This window comes from Notolepis coatsorum (genome assembly GCF_963971535.1).
Source record: "Notolepis coatsorum genome assembly, chromosome: 6".
In the NCBI taxonomy this organism is placed as follows: domain Eukaryota; kingdom Metazoa; phylum Chordata; class Actinopteri; order Aulopiformes; family Paralepididae; genus Notolepis; species Notolepis coatsorum.
In genome coordinates, this window is record NC_140170.1 from 78,569,376 (window position 1) to 78,588,925 (window position 19,550).

Consider the following 19,550-nt stretch of genomic DNA (forward strand, 5'->3'; position numbering starts at 1 on the left):
CACAATATTTTTAGAATTTTTGACATATAACGGCATCGTTTTCCCATACAAATTACAATGCGATATGACATATTTTGTATGACTTTATCTAGTAATACTATTGGCATGGTCCCATTTAATTCAAACGTTTTTTTTTATTTTACTTTTTAATATTGCTGCAAGGAATCTTTTTTTTTTTATTAACTTAAAAATATGCAGTATGTATACTAGGGCTGCCCGATTATGGCAACTGGGTTTTCTCTGAACTAGGAAAAACTGTTCTTTCCCTTTGATGCTTCCAACACCTGGAATGTCCTCCAACTGACTCTGAAGCTGAAGGAATAGCTGATAAACTATGACTTGTTTTGTAAGCTCGTTGTCGCTGTAAATGAGGGTAACCTCAGTGTCTCGAGGTTTGAAATAAAATAAAATATATTGCCATGGGTAGGAACCACCACTAAACAACACAGAGCCTGCGTCACATATAGTAGAGCGTTGAATGTATACAGTAGTATACATTTGTATAAATAAATTGTATACAAAATATATATAAATGTGTACAGTGCTACAGACTGGGAATAACAACGCTGGGTGGCTAATTACGTTTTCTGAAGTCTGGACCGGATTCACTGAACCAATGTGACGTCATGGATCCTGAGGTGACCTGCGAGGTCCTTGGCTTCCTGTTCAGGTGTTTGTAATTATCTTCTATGTACAAAAGGGGAAACTTTGTGCTGAGGGGGACGCCCCGAACAAGGCTGTTTGTGCCACCATGTGTGGGCTGTAGCCCAGCTCTATTTTAACATCAGATCTATTGTCTACATTTATATACTGTATATATATATTTTCAGATATTCAATCAATATCTGAAATTTAAAAAGAAAACGACTAACCTGCATACTGTCTTTTACTATTATGCACTTTGCTACTAAGGAATCTACCTTGCCTATATTACTACCTACTTACAAATCAAATCAAATCAAATCAAATTTATTTATAGGGCCCGACAACACACGTTAATGTCCCCATGGGCCGTACAGATCTTCTTTAAACAAGTCAAGAAGAAAACATAACAATAAGTCAAGAACAGAACAAGAACACCATAAGGTGCAAACATTTTTAGATGGATGCAAATAAATGAAAGAATGCAAGCACTCCCAGACATACCCCACGCGAAGGTAAGGAAAAACTCACTAAAACCTAACAATAGGGAAAAAAGCTCCACAGGCAGTGTGGAGGAGAGAAACCTTAGAAGGGCCATTCAAGGGGGGATCTCCCTTCTTAGATGTTGGTGATAGTAGTGTTGCAGACGGACAGTTGGTAAGCATGCACTCATGTGTGTAGTGGAACACAGATGAGTGCATGCAATAGCAACTGTACATTATGAAAAATTAAAGATAGAGCTAATAGCGATAGCAACTGAACATTTTGAAAGATTAAAGATAGAGCTGATAGCAATCTATTTATCTACAGCACCTTTAAATCATTTTGATGTAATCAACCTGAAGTCTAGATTTCAGAAACATGGTTGCTATTTCCAATCAGTTGTACTGACACACTGATCACCCAAAGCTCTACTGAATTACATGTATGTTGTTTCGTTGTTTCCTTACAGCAAACCCAAATTAAGAATGTGTCAATGTGTTATTTCCATGGCCTATAGGAAAGTTAAATCAATGGACATGAGTTACTCTCTCTCCCAAAGCCAGAAACCAGGGCCCTCATTCATCAACGTGTTCTACGCACAGATTTGTGCTTACCCTGTGCGTACGATCATTTCTAAGCAAAGAGTGGGATTCATCAATTTCAACTTGAACTTGACTCCGTGCTTACGTCTACGCACAGGTCAGACCATGCGTACCTGGCGCCCAGTGGTAGAATATATTATTACAACAAGGAAATGAGCTTCTGTGCATAATAACACTGGCATGTTCTGTACGAACCGTAGTTCATTATAGTTCATTGTAAAATAGCAACAGTAGTGTAATTATGGTCAAAACCCTATAAATAGCATTTGGAATAATAGATCTTTCTCTCAGAATGAATGCAGCATGGTTTATATAGCGTTATCGGAATATACGGGGTGTAGGCTACTGACTGACTGCGCTCCGCGTAGCTTGATTGATTGATTGATTGAAAAGTTTATTAACCGATTGCAGAATGGGTACAGTACAGTACAGCTCAGTACATACAATTGTTAATTGGGGATGCAGACCAGAGAAAGACTTTCGTCTTGTTTACATCAGGGTCCCCCATTTTCAATTCATCATAAATCATAAAGCTCAACTCGTTATTATTTTGCGCAGACCGCAGAAACACGGGAACGTTTTGATTATATTTAAAAGGCTTTACGTTAAACGAAACAAGTGGAATTTCGAAGCTGTAAGCAGAATACAAGTCATATGAATATAGTGTTCTTCCCCCTTTTTACTGTATAAGAAAGAATAGAAAACGCATTGCAATGACACCAGATAGTGGACAGACTATGTATATGATGGGATTCAAGTTCATGTATTGAAAGGCAGGCTACATCATACATGCAGTGAGATTCATTGTTCTTGTATATGCTCTCGTATTATTGTTTATATAGGCTACCCAATACTGACATCAAAATAGATTGTAGTATGCCTCTAGAAATCATATGCAGCAGGTAGAAAATTGACGGGAGATCCATCGCGATTTGGAATAAAATTGAGGAGAACTTTAATCCCTGGGTATTAATCAAACAACACGGGAAAAGGCAGTCATATTCCAGCGCGGTCTTTATTAGCCGACAACAAAATAGATGCCTCTAAAAATCATATAGCCAATCGAACACAACTAATAAAGGCATTCATATTACAGCACGGTTATAATGCGCACAACCAACGCCAAACAGTGGTCAACGAACGGTCTTTATTAGTATTTTGAGCTGTCCAGGCAGAATTGCAGCAATGGTCTTAGGGAGCCGTTGATATCTGACATCACCGTTTACAAGTCCGCCTTTTATTTATCCCATAATACGCGATAGTGTCTTCTTGGTTCGACAGCAGTGAACAATCTTCGTGGAGTTTCTCAGAGTTCCGCTCGGGTCAGTCCATTATTTCACATCCCATGGGGGGTGTTTCCTCATTTTCATGACCATATATGGATAATCATGCACGAGCATTGACGGTAGAACAAAGTGGTATTCATCAACACGGAGGAGCATAGAGCCTGCGTACGCACGTGTGATGAATCCCGACTTCCCTGTGCGTACACTGGTTCTACATTCCGTGCTTACGTGTGGAAATAGAACATGTTCTACGCACACATTGATGAATGAGGGCCCAGGGCCCTCATTCATCAACGTGTTCTACGCACAGATTTGTGCTTACCCTGTGCGTACGATCATTTCTAAGCAAAGAGTGGGATTCATCAATTTCAACTTGAACTTGACTCCGTGCTTACGTCTACGCACAGCTCGGACCATGCGTACCTGGCGCCCAGTGGTAGAGTATATTATTACAACAAGGAAATGAGCTTCTGTGCATAATAACACTGGCATGTTCTGTACGAACCGTAGTTCATTATAGTTCATTGTAAAATAGCAACAGTAGTGTAATTATGGTCAAAACCCTATAAATAGCATTTGGAATAATAGATCTTTCTCTCAGAATGAATGCAGCATGGTTTATATAGCATTATCGGAATATACGGGGTGTAGGCTACTGACTGACTGCGCTCCGCGTAGCTTGATTGATTGATTGAAAAGTTTATTAACAGATTGCAGAATGGGTACAGTACAGTACAGCTCAGTACATACAATTGTTAATTGGGGATGCAGACCAGAGAAAGACTTTCGTCTTGTTTACATCAGGGTCCCCCATTTTCAATTCATCATAAATCATAAAGCTCAACTCGTTATTATTTTGCGCAGACCGCAGAAACACGGGAACGTTTTGATTATATTTAAAAGGCTTTAATTTAAACGAAACAAGTGGAATTTCGAAGCTGTAAGCAGAATACAAGTCATATGAATATAGTGTTCTTCCCCCTTTTTACTGTATAAGAAAGAATAGAAAACGCATTGCAATGACACCAGATAGTGGACAGACTATGATGGAATTCAAGTTCATGTATTGAAAGGCAGGCTACATCATACATGCAGTGAGATTCATTGTTCTTGTATATGCTCTCGTATTATTGTTTATATAGGCTACCCAATACTGACATCAAAATAGATTGTAGTATGCCTCTAGAAATCATATGCAGCAGGTAGAAAATTGACGGGAGATCCATCGCGATTTGGAATAAAATTGAGGAGAACTTTAATCCCTGGGTATTAATCAAACAACACAGGAAAAGGCAGTCATATAATATTCCAGCGCGGTCTTTATTAGCCGACAACAAAATAGATGCCTCTAAAAATCATATAGCCAATCGAACACAACTAATAAAGGCATTCATATTACAGCACGGTTATAATGACACACAACCAACGCCAAACAGTGGTCAACGAACGGTCTTTATTAGTATTTTGAGCTGTCCAGGCAGAATTGCAGCAATGGTCTTAGGGAGCCGTTGATATCTGACATCACCGTTTACAAGTCTGCCTTTTATTTATCCCATAATACGCGATAGTGTCTTCTTGGTTCGACAGCAGTGAACATTATCTCCGTGGAGTTTCTCAGAGTTCCGCTCGGGTCAGTCCATTATTTCACATCCCATGGGGGGTGTTTCCTCACTTTCATGACCATATATGGATAATCATGCACGAGCATTGACGGTAGAACAAAGTGGTATTCATCAACACGGAGGAGCATAGAGCCTGCGTACGCACGTGTGATGAATCCCGACTTCCCTGTGCGTACACTGGTTCTACATTCCGTGCTTACGTGTGGAAATAGAACATGTTCTACGCACACATTGATGAATGAGGGCCCAGATAAGTAAAACTCAAACTTGTGATGTCATCAGGTATAACATCTTGAGCTGCTCCACAGACAATGAAGGGGAGACTGATTTTGTGGACCAACAGAATGTTTGTTCAGAATATTTTTAATACCCAAATTTACATTTAGTCATTTGTCACGCTTTTATCCAAAGCAACTTACAAGTTCTGTACGACAAGTCAGCAGGAAGGGTACAACTCTTTCAGCTGAGTAACAATGATCAAACAGTGCTGAAACTTGAGTGCTGCAGTATTGAGTGCATAGCCATAAGACATATAGTATAGTAGGAGGAGTGCATGGTAGTATAGGACAGTAAGAAGGTTAGTGTTTTTTCTATTTCTTTTTTTTCCATTTCAGATATTGTTTGAAGAAGTGTGTTTTTAGTCGACAGCGAAAGATTGGTCGGGATTCGGCTGTCCTAACTGTGGTGGGAAGTTCATTCCACCATTGTGGAGCGAGGACCGAGGATAGGCGGCTTCTCTTTGATGACCCTCCAGGAGCTCGGATAGGAGTGGGTCTGAGGCGGCCAGAGGATGTAGAGCGGAGGGGTCTTGAGAAACCCAAATGCTTGCTATGTTGGTTGGTTTGTCCACAAAAGTGTCCCTACCCTCTAGAGACCACCGTTTTCATTTAATTTTAATTTCGGCGTGGGGTCAGGTGTTTGTGCGAGTGAGGGTCTGTGTGTGTGGATGCACACGTGTACACGGTTGCAGATATTGCATATTCATTTCACGCTTGTTCTATAGTAGTCATCTCAGTTCTGAAACTGAAAATGTACTCGTATAATCACAACAGCCCCCTGGGTGCACTCAGTGTGATCTATACCATCTTTCCAGATGCATTGTCAAATGGAGCAGATTCAGACTTTATACTGTATAGCTACTAGTGACATCACAAAGTTGTGTTTTAGCACTCTAGCTTTTTGGATTTGGGAGAGAGTTGTTCCTGTTCACTAATATTTTTGGACGGTCTTAGACCTTAGAAATAATATGTACAAATTCTTAAATTGGCCATTGTTAATACAGTACATACCTTGTGGCTTCTCCTTGGCCTGGCGGCAGTGTGCGTATCTCATCCAGCCACGCAGAGTCTGTCTCTGCAGCCCGTGAGTGAAGTGGACTGAAGCTTTGGTTTCTTTCTCTCTCTGAGAGCAGGCTGTTGTGTACATTTCCCTCCACTGAAGCCATATCTACAGTATTACAAAAGAAACACATCAAGGGCTTACAAGTTACAATAAATATTATTCACAGCCGTCCTGGAACTGTCCCAAACTGAAGACCCGCTCCAAACCTTTCTTTCTTTCTTTTTAATCTATGTCCCAGGACCATCTCTAAACCCGTTTTGTACCGTCCCACACACAGCTGTTATCATCCCCGGGATGTTGAGACACCTTTAAAACAATGCTGATTTATTTCACACATAATATCACACACATCCATCAAGTTTGAATATGGCCATCAGTGATGTCATCGGGGACATGATTGACTCCTTGTGTTGCGTTGATTACAGCTCCCCGGTGACATCGCCGGTGGCCACATTCAAACTCGTTTACTCTCAATAACCGCCAAACTAAATGAATGTGTGCAAAACTTTTTTAGAGTTTTTGGATGTGTGTGAGATTATGTGCAAAGTAAATCAGCATTGGTTTAATTTTTACGTCCAGAGGGCACGCTGTAAACGTCATAGATGGAACATGGCTGGAGGGAAAAGCATGTGTGATATATTGTATTTGATGTGGGTGTGTGTAGGTTTACCCTGCTCTGGAGAGTCACGGCCCAGTGTTGCAGAGCCTCGTCCTCCAGGGCCTTCAGGTTATAACGCTGCTGCAGTGTAGTTTGCCACAAGGTCCACGATGAACTGGTGGAAGGAAGACAAAAACGTCTGTAAAACTAATGAGCTTCTCAGGCAGCAGTTCTTCTTCACCGTGGTTCCAATGTGTACATTAGAAAAAATAAGGTGTGCAAACACATTTCTCTTGAGTTGAAAATAGGGCTGAGCAATATCATGTCACAATATCACATCACAATATCATGTCACAATATCACATCACAATATGACATCACAATATCACATCACAATATGCCCAAAATATCATATCACAAATTATTCCTCTGACTTTTGACAGTATAACAGTATAATCGTATAACGGTGTAATTTCCATTACAAATTACAAAGACAGACATACATACATACATACATACATACATACATACATACATACATACATACATACATACATACATACATACATACATACATACATACATACATACATACATACATATGACATATTTGTCTTTATCTAGTAATACTATTGTCATGGTCCTATTTCATTCAAAGTGGTCTATTTTCTTTTACTTTCTAATACTGCTGCAAGGAATATGTTTTTGATTCACTTAAAAATATGCAGTATGTATATATATTAGGGCTGCTCGATTATGGCAAAAATGCTAATCATGATTATTTTAATTTATATATTAAACATGATTACTTGTTGATTTGAGAACATCATATGACGATGATTGATGATGTCACCTTCTACAAGTTACCAAAGACGTTTCAATTAGTGCTGTCAGGCGATTAAAAAAATGTATCTAATTAATTACAGGATTTGCAATTAATTAATATAATTAATCGCATTTTAATCGCATAACCATTTTATGCCTGATATTCTATAATCATATTTCAAATTGCATGTGTCCGGATGGCAGAATTCAGTACTGCATCTACAAAACCTTCTGTTTAATCATCTTCCATCTATACTTAATTTGCTTAGATTTTTCAGGTCTGGTCAATTTGAGCATGGTGTTATTCACAGTCAAAGATAAAAAAAAATTATTGATATTCTCATTTGGTTCATTACAATTTACTAATCAGATACCAAGAACATGCAAATGGACCATATTAAAAAAAAGTCTGTAAATGTGTATTCTACCTTCTTATGGAATGAATGAGATAAAAAAAATAAAATAAAAAATGTAATACATTTTTAGTTAATTTTCATAACGCGATAATTTGCTGTGTAATTAATTTATCTAATTGACGCGATAAACTGACAGCCCTAGTTTCAATATAACAAAACAAGAAGCGTTCGACAACAAGGTCTTACCATAAAGTTGCGAGTCTCTTGTGCTGAAGAGCAGACTCACGCATTCTGCCTTTCAGTCGCCTCATCTCTAAGAAGACCTCCCATCGGTCCCACACCAGACGCATATGTTGCCTAGCAGCTGATAAAGGAAACAAAAGAAGAAGAAGAAGTCTTTAATTGTCATGCATATTAACACACACATGCGAGAACACACAGACATGCATGCATTGAGTCGCCGATGAAATGTCTCTCTGCACTTGACCCATCCCATTTTTCTTATTGGGAGGGGAAACCCTTGCGAGTACGGGGGGAGAACATGCAAACTCCACACAGAAAGGCCCGGGAGATACCCCACCTGGGTACCTGGCCCCCAAGCGGGAATCATCCCAGGACCTTCTAGCTGTGAGGCGACAGTGTTAACCACTACACCACCGTGCCGTGACCAAAACAGGTGCCGTCTGTGATGCTCTGACAAGACCTGGGGCTTGTGGATCACGACACAGTCTTCTTTTAAAAAGCACCAAAGAAAGTGGAAATCCCCCATACCAACGCATTGGGCCTTTTGGAGTTTCCTCTTCTTCTCCCTCTGCGAAGACACAAACTTCTGCCAGCTTTGGAAAGCCCAATTGCACTGGTGATATCTTGAAACATAGAAGACACCATTAGCAAACACGACACTAACCTTGCAGCAGTCTACAGAGGTACAATAAAACATATTTGAGTTAGTTTGTAACCACTTTTGTAACACTGTCCCTAAGAATACCAATTTGTATATGAATAGGCTGCAATTAGATAATTTGAATGTTAATGATGACATTCACATAATTATTACAAAACCAGCGCAGGTGTAAAACGCTTACAATTAACAAGTTCATTGTGTGTTGGATTTGCTAATCCAATAGGAAACTATCGTTAGACATAGGGCTGTGCTTTGTAACACCCATTTATTTATTTGTATTCACATTTGGTAGTCGAATTCATATCTTTATATTCAAATTCGAATGCAATTTGAATATTGATATTCCCTAGTCATGACCAGGTGCCAACATATCCATTTCAGAGGCTCCAGAGTCCAGACTGACCTGTAATGACAGTCTGCTCTCACCGTGAGGCTCCACTCTCTCCTGGCTGTCCACCACTCGTCTTTCCAGCCTCCAAATGCTCCCAGTAGGACCACTCTCCGATGATGGGACCTGACATTCAAAAGATTTGAAAACGGTGTGCAGCATGTTGGAAATTAAAAAACTGTCCAATATCCCAACGGTGTTTCTTACTTTCAAACATAACAATGATGATCTATTTTTTTTCTAAATAAAGGATAAAAGCAGTTTTTTTTATTGACCATGAATAGTCCCACCCCTTCTACCCAACCCCCCCACCTATCCAACCTCCTCCAATGTACAGTCCCCCCCCCTACCCAACCTCCTCAAATGTATATACTCTCTTTTCTAGACTCTTTTTGTATCACAAACAGTACTGTATTTGCAAATCTGGTATGTCATAAATGTATAGATGTATTAGTACTGTCTATCTGTATGTCGTGTATGTCATATATGTTATGATGAATTGAAAATGGGGGACCCTGATGTAAACAAGACGAAAGTCTTTCTCTGGTCTGCATCCCCTTAACAATTGTATGTATTGAGCTGTACTGTACTGTACCCATTCTGCAATCTGTTAATAAACTTTTCAATCAATCAATCAAACAAGATGAAAGTCTTTCTCTGTTCTGCATCCCCTTAACAATTGTGTGTATTGAGCCGTACTGTATTGTTTGTACCCATCCTGCAATCTGTTAAATAAAGTTTTCAATCAATCAATCAATCAATAGTCACAGTATAAAAAAATTTAATAAACAATAGATCCATGAAAATGTTTGCTTAATTAACCATAATTTTTACATCATAAAACCAGAAACCAAAACAAAATAAACAATCAAAAAGACAACAACAAATAGTATGGGGGAGAAGTAAAAATAAACATAATAGGAAGATAGAACAGGAAGAACAGAAGTCAGCACTTACTGAATATACTAGTTCATCCGATAATCTTTCTTATTGTTATCTTAGAAACAGAGTCATATGGGCTATATATTGCAATTCAACACAAAATTATAGGTGGATATTGGGTGTGACTCGTGCCATTACCTGGCTTTATTAGGATGAACGCGTCCAAAGGTTTTCTGCATCCATTTTTTAAGGAACTTCCTTGCCAGGTGCCTGCAGCAATAGAGATAATGTTAAATCAGTCATAATTGACAAGACAATGGTCTAAGTTTAATACGATGTATTTCTTTATGGGCTTTTCGATTCATATATAGTGAGTTTGTCTAGCACCCTATGCCATAAATGTCATGTATGTTGTGTATGTCATAAATGTCACTATGAATTGAAAATGGGGGACCATTATGATTGACAAGCTAAAAGCAATTGGTTTTGATAGTTTATCAGTGAGCTGGATACAATCCTACCTGGAGGGGAGAGAACAGATGGTGGAGGTAAACGGTACCCTATCCCCCCCCTCACAGTGAACTGTGGTGTTCCACAAGGAAGCATACTAGGACCGCTACTGTTCCTAATTTATGCAAATGACATGTCGTCAGCTTGTGACTGCAACTTGTTCCTGTTTGCGGACGACTCAGCCCTGCTGGTCTCTGACAAGAACAAGTTACAGGTTGAAAAAACCCTCAGCTCGGAACTAGGCAAAATTTGCATATGGCTCGCCGACAACAAACTATCATTACACATGGGAAAAACAGAGTCCATTCTCTTCGGTTCAAATAACAAACTCAGCAAGACTGACGGCTTCTCAGTTACAGTGGGTGACAATATGGTCACAAGGAAAGATGAAATTACCTACCTGGGTTCCATCCTAGAGGCTAATCTTTCCTGTGACAAAATGGCATCCAATGTAATAAAAAAAGTCAACCAACGAACTCGATTCTTGTACCGGATCTCCTCTCTGGTAAAGAAGAATACCCTGAAGACTCTGGCAGGAGCACTCATTCAAGGGTACTACGACTATGCTTGCACCTCATGGTACCAAAGCACCTCAAAGGCACTAAAAACCAAATTACAAACATCTCAAAACAAACTAGTCAGACTACTGCTTGACCTGACTCCTAGAACCCACCTCACCCCTGCCCACTTTGCCAACCTAGGATGGCTTAGAGTAGACGACAGAGTACAGCAACTTGCAATGGGCCTGGTCTACAAGATACACTACACGACCAAGGTACCCATGTACATGTCAAAACACTTCCCAAAGGTCAGTGAATACCACGATCACAACACCAGAGGGAGCTCCACAAATCATGTTAAACCCAGATTCGGCTCAAACAAGGGACTAAACACGTTTAGCAATTATGCCACATCAATGTGGAACGCCCTACCCAAAGCTGTAAAGGAATGTGAATCACTACCCACTTTCAAAAACACTCTCAAAGAACACCTACGGTAGACTGCAATTCGAAACTGGCCCCTACAAATGTCCTAACCCAGTTGTACAGTAAAGACCAAGTATGGCTTTGTCAGTATTCCAATGTACAGTGTACAGTGTCGTCGTCCCCTACCCAACCCCCCCCCCCCCCCCCCCACCTCCAATGTACAGCCCCACCCACCCAACCCCACCTACCCAACCTCCTCCAATGTGTCAAATGTATATACACTCTTTTTCTGGACACTTTTTGTATCACAAACCGTACTGTATTTGCAAATCTGGTATGTCAATGTCATAAATGTATAGATGTAGCAGTACTGTCTATCTGTGTGTCATATGATGAATTGAAAATGGGGGACCCTGATGTAAACAAGACGAAAGTCTTTCTCTGGTCTGCATCCCCTTAACAACTGTATGTATTGAGCTGTACTGTACTGTACCCATTCTGCAATCTGTTAATAAACTTTTCAATCAATCAATCAAACAAGATGAAAGTCTTTCTCTGTTCTGCATCCCCTTAACACTTTGGTCGCCAAAAACGCCTTACCACGTCATTCCCCACCATGCTCATTCTGCCAAAGACGCCGTACCACGTCATTGAGATCAATATTTCTAAAATCTGTGATCGCAATCATATTTCTCCCCCGGAGACTTGAGATCTACTGTTGATCCCCTCTCAACTCTCCAACGGTTCAAGAGCGCCATCTGGTGGCCGATCGGCGGATCGCTCAAACCGGAAGCTGGTGCTCATTCCAATTCGGTCCGATCACTCGCTAATAGTCCCGGGACTCGAGCTAGACACAATGGATAGCAATCCATTACCAATAACTCGATAAACAACATGATTTGGACGTATATACTATTATACAACCTGGAGATGGATCACATATTTCAACATCCCATAATAGGAATATTTCTGCTCCACGCTCATCGCCCAACGCTACGAGGAAGCTACGGTAAGTTTCAGCGTTATTTTTTAACGTGTTCGATACAAACTGCTCTAATGATCATATCACCCACACTAGATGAATCATCTAACGTTGGCCACGGAATTATAAAAGACCCCCCCCCCCCCCATCCGGTCAACATCAGATGATAAGTAGTAACTTCTAGAAGCACGTCCATTTGAAATGTTTTATCTTGCGCAGATCGCTATCAAACTGTATTTGATCATCAATATAATGCATTTAGGGCTATAAATCACGTTCTGGAGAATGCTGCAGAAAACGATAAAAACATACTTATACTTTAGACCGTATTTTAGTATGAATATGTGAATGAAAAAGTATAACGTTGCTACACCCTGAACAATAGATACTTGACGTTAATGGGCCATAGTAATGTCAATTTAGCAATACAATTCAAAAAGTTATAGCCCTGCAAAGAAGGGGAACTTCTCCATAGACAAATAGAGCTGGTGTGGGATGGTTTATTATGAATATAAGCCTGGCGACCAAAGTGTTAACAATTGTGTGTATTGAGCCGTACTGTATTGTTTGTACCCATCCTGCAATCTGTTAAATAAAGTTTTCATTCATTCATTCACCTTATTCTGAGCTCTTTCAGTCGTCCACCCTTGTTCCAACTGTATCCAACTCTATAGATCATCTTTCGGGGTTGCTTTATTTTACCACCACCTGGCCTAATGTTACTTTGCGTCATCTTCGGAGGCATTGTTTGTCCTAAGTACCACAAAAGCAAAATGTTATTAAAACATCATTATTACAGAAAATGTTGCTCTACTACCCAAACGCCACAGAATGCAAACAAATCCGACTCACTTTTGAGAACAATATTTAACTTAAATAATGGGGATAACGGTGCACTTCATACTTCTTCTCCAGACTCTTTGGTCGCATCATCAACAGCACAAGAAAACATAATCGATCAACGCAAACGTCACCGATATATTGGCAGGGTAACCAAACCAACTGCCCCGCGTGTATTTACACATCATACACACGGAAGTATATTAATAACGAGCTGGGAGCTGGAGGAGTTCCAGACCAGAGCACAGAGATCGCTATGATTCATTTAACAACAACGTCGAGACTGCGGATGATGATGGATGCGCCAGTCTGAAATGTTGGCATGTCTTTGTCATATTGTTAAATGAGATTTTTTTGTATTATCAAGGAAGGCATGTTATAATTGAATATGTGCGGTAACACACCATTGAGGTTGTTTACAACGTGGAACGCCACCCACCACTCTCTTCTCTGATGAATATGAGTGTGCGTGTTTAAATAACACGGGGCTTCCCAACGGGGGCGGGGTCTATAATAGAAGCTGGACGGTTAGTGGGTCATCACGCTGTGCCGCCGCTGTACGGGAGAAAATATCATACAAATCCAGCAAACCCCATAGACAATACATAGATGTCCAACCGTAACGCCTTGAACGTGTCTCTCTAACTAGTTACGTTAATATTAAATTTACATAGTTGCATATATATAATAATTATGCATTCATATGTTAATTAGAACGTTACGAACTTTTAAATTAAACGGCCAACGGGGTTAAACACGGTTTCCACAACAATTTTCCACCAGGCTGCTTGTCATTCTACACAGGCGCCACGGGCACTATATAATCCTCCACAGGACCCTCTGAGAAGCGGTGATCAGAGGAACATCGCGACTCAAACAGAGAAAGAGAAGAGATTCTTTTTGAAATCACACAGTGTGTTGACACGGAATTAGTTCATTATTCGGTTTTATGTTATTATTGTCCTTAGCTATCTCAAGACAGTGTTAATCTGCTTACATTACTACTACTACAGCGACCCAACCGGCTTGGAATCTCGCACTTTGCTGTGGGTGGGCATTATCCCCCATTCTGCCAGCTAGTTGGTTAGCTAGCTAGCTAAAGAGGAGCTAGGTTAGCTAGCTAGCTAACTAACTGCTAGCCTGACGACCAGCAACACAACCAGTATTATTCCAAGCAGCATTCTAGTAAGTAAGTAACGTTCGTCGAAGTGTTTATTATTTTTGCTTGGTACTAGCCAGATTTCGAGCAATTGCGGTTGGTGTTGTTAACACGTTTGGCGTTGATATGTAACGGTTAACTTGACTGTTGTGGCAGATCAGAAAACACTAAATGTCTCTCGGCTCAAGCTTTGCTACTAAAGAAGACTGTTAGTAGCTTTGACGTTAGCTGGCCTGAGGCGAACGAGAAAGCCCTCATCAGATCACCATTTCGTGACTGAAAAGATAAACACATTTGAAGCGAGACACTGCCAATTAGTCGATATTGCATAATTGACGTGTCGGGTCCCACTCCCCACTCCAGACGCCATCAATCAGCTGGCCATCAATTAGCTAGCTAAATTAATTGGCTAGCAACATTTACTGAGGTTGCGTTTATGATTTTAAGTTTCTCTTAACTATCAACTCCTTATCAGTTCGAGTGTGTACCTATCTTGGCATTTATATGAACACAGTCTCCAACACATGATTTACATTTCAAATGATGTGCCTTCTTCAGTCGCTAATTTATGGATTATGTTTGGGGGAAAATGTTATTTTTAACACTTACTATATAACCTGAGAAATAGCTATATGATCAGCCTAAATGAAAGGGCCCAATAACATTATTTGGTGATGCACTTAATCTGTATATAACATTAACTCTATGTGAAGGTGGTACTGGTTATACACTGGGCAACAGTGGACAAGAGAATGTCAACATGTTTGTTAATTGCATGGCAACCTCTAGTTGCCCATATGAATATTGTATATATTCTTCCCTCAATTAATTCCCTGTTGTCATGCACATTGCCCTATCATGTTGCCCAGGGTATCTCCTCTAAGGGCTGGTGACCAACCTCAATGGATGTACTGCACTATATTAAACAACCAAGTCCAGACTAAAACAAATTTGCCCCCCCCCCCCCATTCCAAATGTTATGTTTTTGACGAGTGGTATTTCCAACAGGTATAGTGTCATCTCATCGGGGTAGAAGCTAGCTCTTGAATTGGCCATAAGGATGGAGAAGGATGCTTGTGCCGAGGAGCAGGAACAGAGGAATGGTGATGTTGTTGTGGAGCAAGAGGTGGAGCTAGTTGCTGGGGAGGAAGAGGAGCATGTTGCTGTGGAGCAAGAGAAGGAGCATGTTGCTGTGGAGCGAGAGGGGGAGCGAGAAAAGGTGCCAGAGGGGGAGCGAGAGAAGGTGCCAGAGGGGGAGCGAGAGAAGGTGCCAGAGGGGGAGCGAGAGAAGGTGCCAGAGGGGGAGCGAGAGAAGGTGCCGGAGCGAGAGAAGGTGCCAGAGGGGGAGCGAGAGAAGGTGCCAGAGGGGGAGCGAGAGAAGGTGCCAGAGGGGGAGCGAGAGAAGGTGCCAGAGGGGCAGCGAGAGAAGGAGCCAGAGGGGCAGCGAGAGAAGGAGCCAGAGGGGCAGCGAGAGAAGGAGCCAGAGGGGCAGCGAGAGAAGGAGCCAGAGGGGCAGCGAGAGAAGGAGCCAGAGCGTCAGCGAGAGAAGGAGCCAGAGGGGGAGCTGGCTACAACCACTTCACCATTCAGATACTCTAAGGTGATGAGAACCACTTGTGATGACTGGGATATTATATCAAGCCTGAAACTGGATCATAGAGTTAATTTAACCATCTAAATTATTTTACAGGAGGAGCTTCTGGAAATTAAAGACTTCCCTTGCTCCAATGAAAGGCCAGAGTGTCTCTCTGATAAATACGACAGGTAAGACTTGATTCCATTGGATTCTTGGAAATTCAACTCTAGATTTCTCTGCTTTTTCACATGTATTTCTAGAATGGAACAGCCAAATACTTTACTGTTTGACGGACATCACAGATTAGTCTTCATTGTCTAGTTTGTAGCTTTAGGAATGGAGTTGGTAGTTTGCATCTTAAAGAAAGAGTTGATTAATTGTATTCAAACATGGTTACCACTGGAATAAGTAGAAATGTGACGGTTTTGGTCAAAGTAAATATGAATTCAAAGTGAATTTTATGTCATGTAAAACTTTGGATTAGGGATGCATGATATATTGGTGACCGTATTGGCCGATGATAGTGAATTTTCCAATGAATTTTCCCAATAGTCCGACGAGCAACATTTGGGCTGATGTGGACAACTGGTGATTATTTCTGTCTCGCTGCCATTGTGTGTGTGTTTTTGAATTTTTTTTGACCTTGCAGAGTTTGTTTGGGTAACGTTACTTGCATGATGTGACAATGCAACACAGGATTGTGGACTAATATTGTTTCAGTATGTACACCATTTGATTATCATAGAATGTGTTTTATTTATACATATCAATATCTGCTATAACATCCATGTTTATATCTGTTATTGATAAAAAATTTCATATCGATGCGTCCCTACTTTGGATGGATATGAAAGTATTATAAAGCTCCATCTCGTATCACCAGAAATGGCCTTTTTAGAATCTATATTTCCCCTCAACTTTCTAGAGCTAATGGCCTCCCCACAGCAATAACTACAGAACTATGTGATGCGCCACTTTTTGTTTTGTTTCATGAAATGGTGCAGCATCAAACTCGAGTCCAGTCGAGCATTTTAAGCTGCCCCCCCCCCCCCCCCCCTTCTGACTGGTTCTGCTTAACAATTAATTTAGGCTCTGTGCCTCTTCTCCAATCCAGCTGGCCTGTGGTACAAATCAAACGCAGCTCTGTCTCACTGAGCAGCTCTGTCTCACTGAGCGGCAATACAAAGTAATGTCTGGACTTTTCAAGCAAAGGCACAGAGCGTTAACTGCACCTGCATTGTGTTTTTAGTCGATAGCCTAACCCTGCTTTCCTGCGCCATTGGGCCACAGTATTTAGCCTTTTTAGTACCGTATGTTTTTATTTACTTCCGCTGTTTTCACTTGCCTCATGCCGTGGTATTTTCGATTGCATCCAGTTTTACAGTACTTCAAGCAAATTATTGCTAATTCATCATACCTACTCTGAAATCAAAACCGTGGGAATTATTCATTTTGAAGATGAGTGAAAGCAGCGGTACATGAGAGATGTTTTTTTGTGTGTTCCAGAACCAGTTTAACCTAGAATTGCTAATCTTACAAACTCATGTGGCTGAATAATGAATTGAAACCCAATATGTAATTGTGTGTGATTTTTCTCTTCAAAACCAATGTAAGAAGTGTTGTCCTCATTAATGTTGTGTTTAAATGTTCCTAGGTGGCTTCAGTGATGGTGTGTGGGTCCCGGAGAAGTGGCACGCCTCGCTGTATCTTTAATGTTGTGTTTAAATGTTCTGTGGCTTCAGCGATGGGGTGTGGGATCCGGAGAAGTGGCACGCCTCGCTGTATCCCACCTCAGAACGCACCTCCCCGGTGGACGGCTTTAAGAAGGACTATATGGATGATAGAGGTCCTTTGAAACGTAGAATTGCAGGTATAACCTATTTACTGCTTGAGGAACTGAAACGCTAGCCCACCACTCTTCGGACTCTCTTTTACACCTTTTAAATTCAAAACTCTGCAAGTTATCAAAAAGCAAGGTACTGGAGCGGCTGCGTAGCGCAGCGGACTAAGCGCCTGCCTACCACCGCAGAGACTCTGGTATCAAATCCAGCTGTCAGCGGTATCTCCGGCTTGGTCGGTCGTCCATACTAACACAATTGGCAGTGTTAGCGGGTGGGAAGCCGGTGGCGTATGTATCCTGGTCGTTGTAAATGGCGACGCCTACTGGTCAGTCGGGGCGCCTGTTCAGCAGGGAAATAATCTGGGGGAGGTAGTGTGATCCTCCCACGCATTACACTCCCTCAGTGAGAGTCCTCGCTGTCGGGTGAAAAGAAGCGGCTGGCTGACTCCACATGTATCGGAGGAGACATGTGATAGTCTTCAACCCTCCCTAGGCTGGCAAGTGGGGGGGAAAATGCACGCAACGACCAGGAAGGGAATTGGCATAACGACTAAATTGGGATGGGAGAAATATACGGAAAAAAGGGGGAGGAAAAAAATTGATCAAAACAAAACAAAAAGGAAGGTACTGGAGCATGCCGATCATCTTTTTAGAAAAATATAACATTTCAACATAAACTTGTCTTCAGAGTAGGGCTGCACGATTTTGTGAAAATATCTCATTGCGATTTTCTGATCTGCATTGGGGTTTGTTTGTAATTGTATATCTGGAGTCTGACCTCTTCTGTTGTGTTGCTCCTCCAGATCCCCGGGAGCGTCTAAAGGAGGACGACATGGACGTGGTGCTCAGCCCACAGCGCCGCAGCTTCGGAGGCGGGTGCCAGGGCAACGCTGTGCCCGCGCCCCTCACCCGCCGCCCCATCAGCCCCCTGGAGAACAAGGAGAACGAGACCCTCCGTCTGGGAGGGGCGCGCCGCATCGGCAGCGGCCGCATCATTGCCACCCGGGCCTTTGAAAGAGAACCTCGCGTGGAGAAGGAGAGGGAGCGCGAGAGGGATTTCAAGGACAAGAGATTCCGGGTTAGAATAATGCAACATTATTGATTTCATATTACAGTTGAACCTTTTTTACACACCAGTGCTTTTACGAAAGTGTTTTTTAGCATTGTTGGTTCAAGTCAGTTCAAAACGTTTTTTTTTTTTTTTTTTATGAATACGTCTCTTCAAGAAGTCTTTTGTTTCTTTATGGAATTATGTAGAATGTTTTGCATGTGATTTGGGAGAATTTTTTTCAATCCACTTAAGACTAAACTAGCATTGCTAACTAAGGAGGGTCACTACCAGTTTCACAAAACGGTCATGAAAATTTGAAATGTCTTCAAGGGCAAGCAGGTTAATCAATATGATACCAGGGTTAATCAATAGGATTCTCCTTTAAGCGCCTTGTGGCTTCTCGCTACATTCAGGCAGCATTTTTCCTCGTCTTTAAGTTGACATATTGAAAGCGGAAGCTGGCATTAGGTAGCAGTGCAACATTCCTCTGGTAAATTACATTCACCACCTTTGCAGGCTCTTGTTTCACTATATAGGACTTGAATTAAACTTTTTTTTTAGAGTTGATATTGAGCTACGTAGACTTGAATCTATCATTGCTGATACATTTTTATTTTAATAAGTTGCATAACGGAAATACAAGTACTTTTTGGATTGTGGCTCAAGTTGGCTTCAGCAAAAAACCTGAACCATTCGCACGAGCCGTTCCACCACCCCATGTTTGATGTTGACCTTTT

At 41.2% G+C, this 19,550-nt stretch overlaps 2 protein-coding genes across 6 annotated transcripts in view; one reads left to right on the plus strand and one right to left on the minus strand.

The window, feature by feature from the left end:
* Positions 1-13,337, minus strand: part of sfi1 (SFI1 centrin binding protein) — a 73,996-nt gene extending 60,659 nt beyond the window's left edge. Inside the window, exons 1-8 of one of the 2 annotated variants that reach the window (XM_084316829.1) lie at positions 13,252-13,337; positions 12,965-13,100; positions 10,128-10,199; positions 9,063-9,173; positions 8,527-8,621; positions 8,002-8,119; positions 6,647-6,749; positions 5,925-6,081 (exon numbers count right to left, since the gene is read on the minus strand). In XM_084316829.1, coding sequence (XP_084172955.1) covers positions 5,925-6,081; positions 6,647-6,749; positions 8,002-8,119; positions 8,527-8,621; positions 9,063-9,173; positions 10,128-10,199; positions 12,965-13,092 — 784 coding nt within the window. In that variant the 5' untranslated portion in view covers positions 13,093-13,100; positions 13,252-13,337. Of the gene's footprint in view, positions 1-5,924; positions 6,082-6,646; positions 6,750-8,001; positions 8,120-8,526; positions 8,622-9,062; positions 9,174-10,127; positions 10,200-12,964; positions 13,101-13,199 lie in introns of both variants that reach the window. The other variant, XM_084316828.1, reaches the window with a different exon arrangement.
* A 722-nt stretch (positions 13,338-14,059) lies between these two features.
* eif4enif1 (eukaryotic translation initiation factor 4E nuclear import factor 1) overlaps positions 14,060-19,550 on the plus strand; it is a 40,302-nt gene continuing 34,811 nt past the window's right edge. For 3 of the 4 annotated variants that reach the window (XM_084317015.1, XM_084317017.1, XM_084317018.1), the window contains exons 1-5: positions 14,060-14,376; positions 15,355-15,946; positions 16,037-16,110; positions 17,665-17,792; positions 18,566-18,840. In XM_084317015.1, the coding sequence (XP_084173141.1) occupies positions 15,407-15,946; positions 16,037-16,110; positions 17,665-17,792; positions 18,566-18,840 (1,017 nt within the window). In that variant the 5' untranslated portion in view covers positions 14,060-14,376; positions 15,355-15,406. The remainder of the gene's footprint in view (positions 14,377-15,354; positions 15,947-16,036; positions 16,111-17,664; positions 17,793-18,565; positions 18,841-19,550) is intronic. The other variant, XM_084317016.1, reaches the window with a different exon arrangement.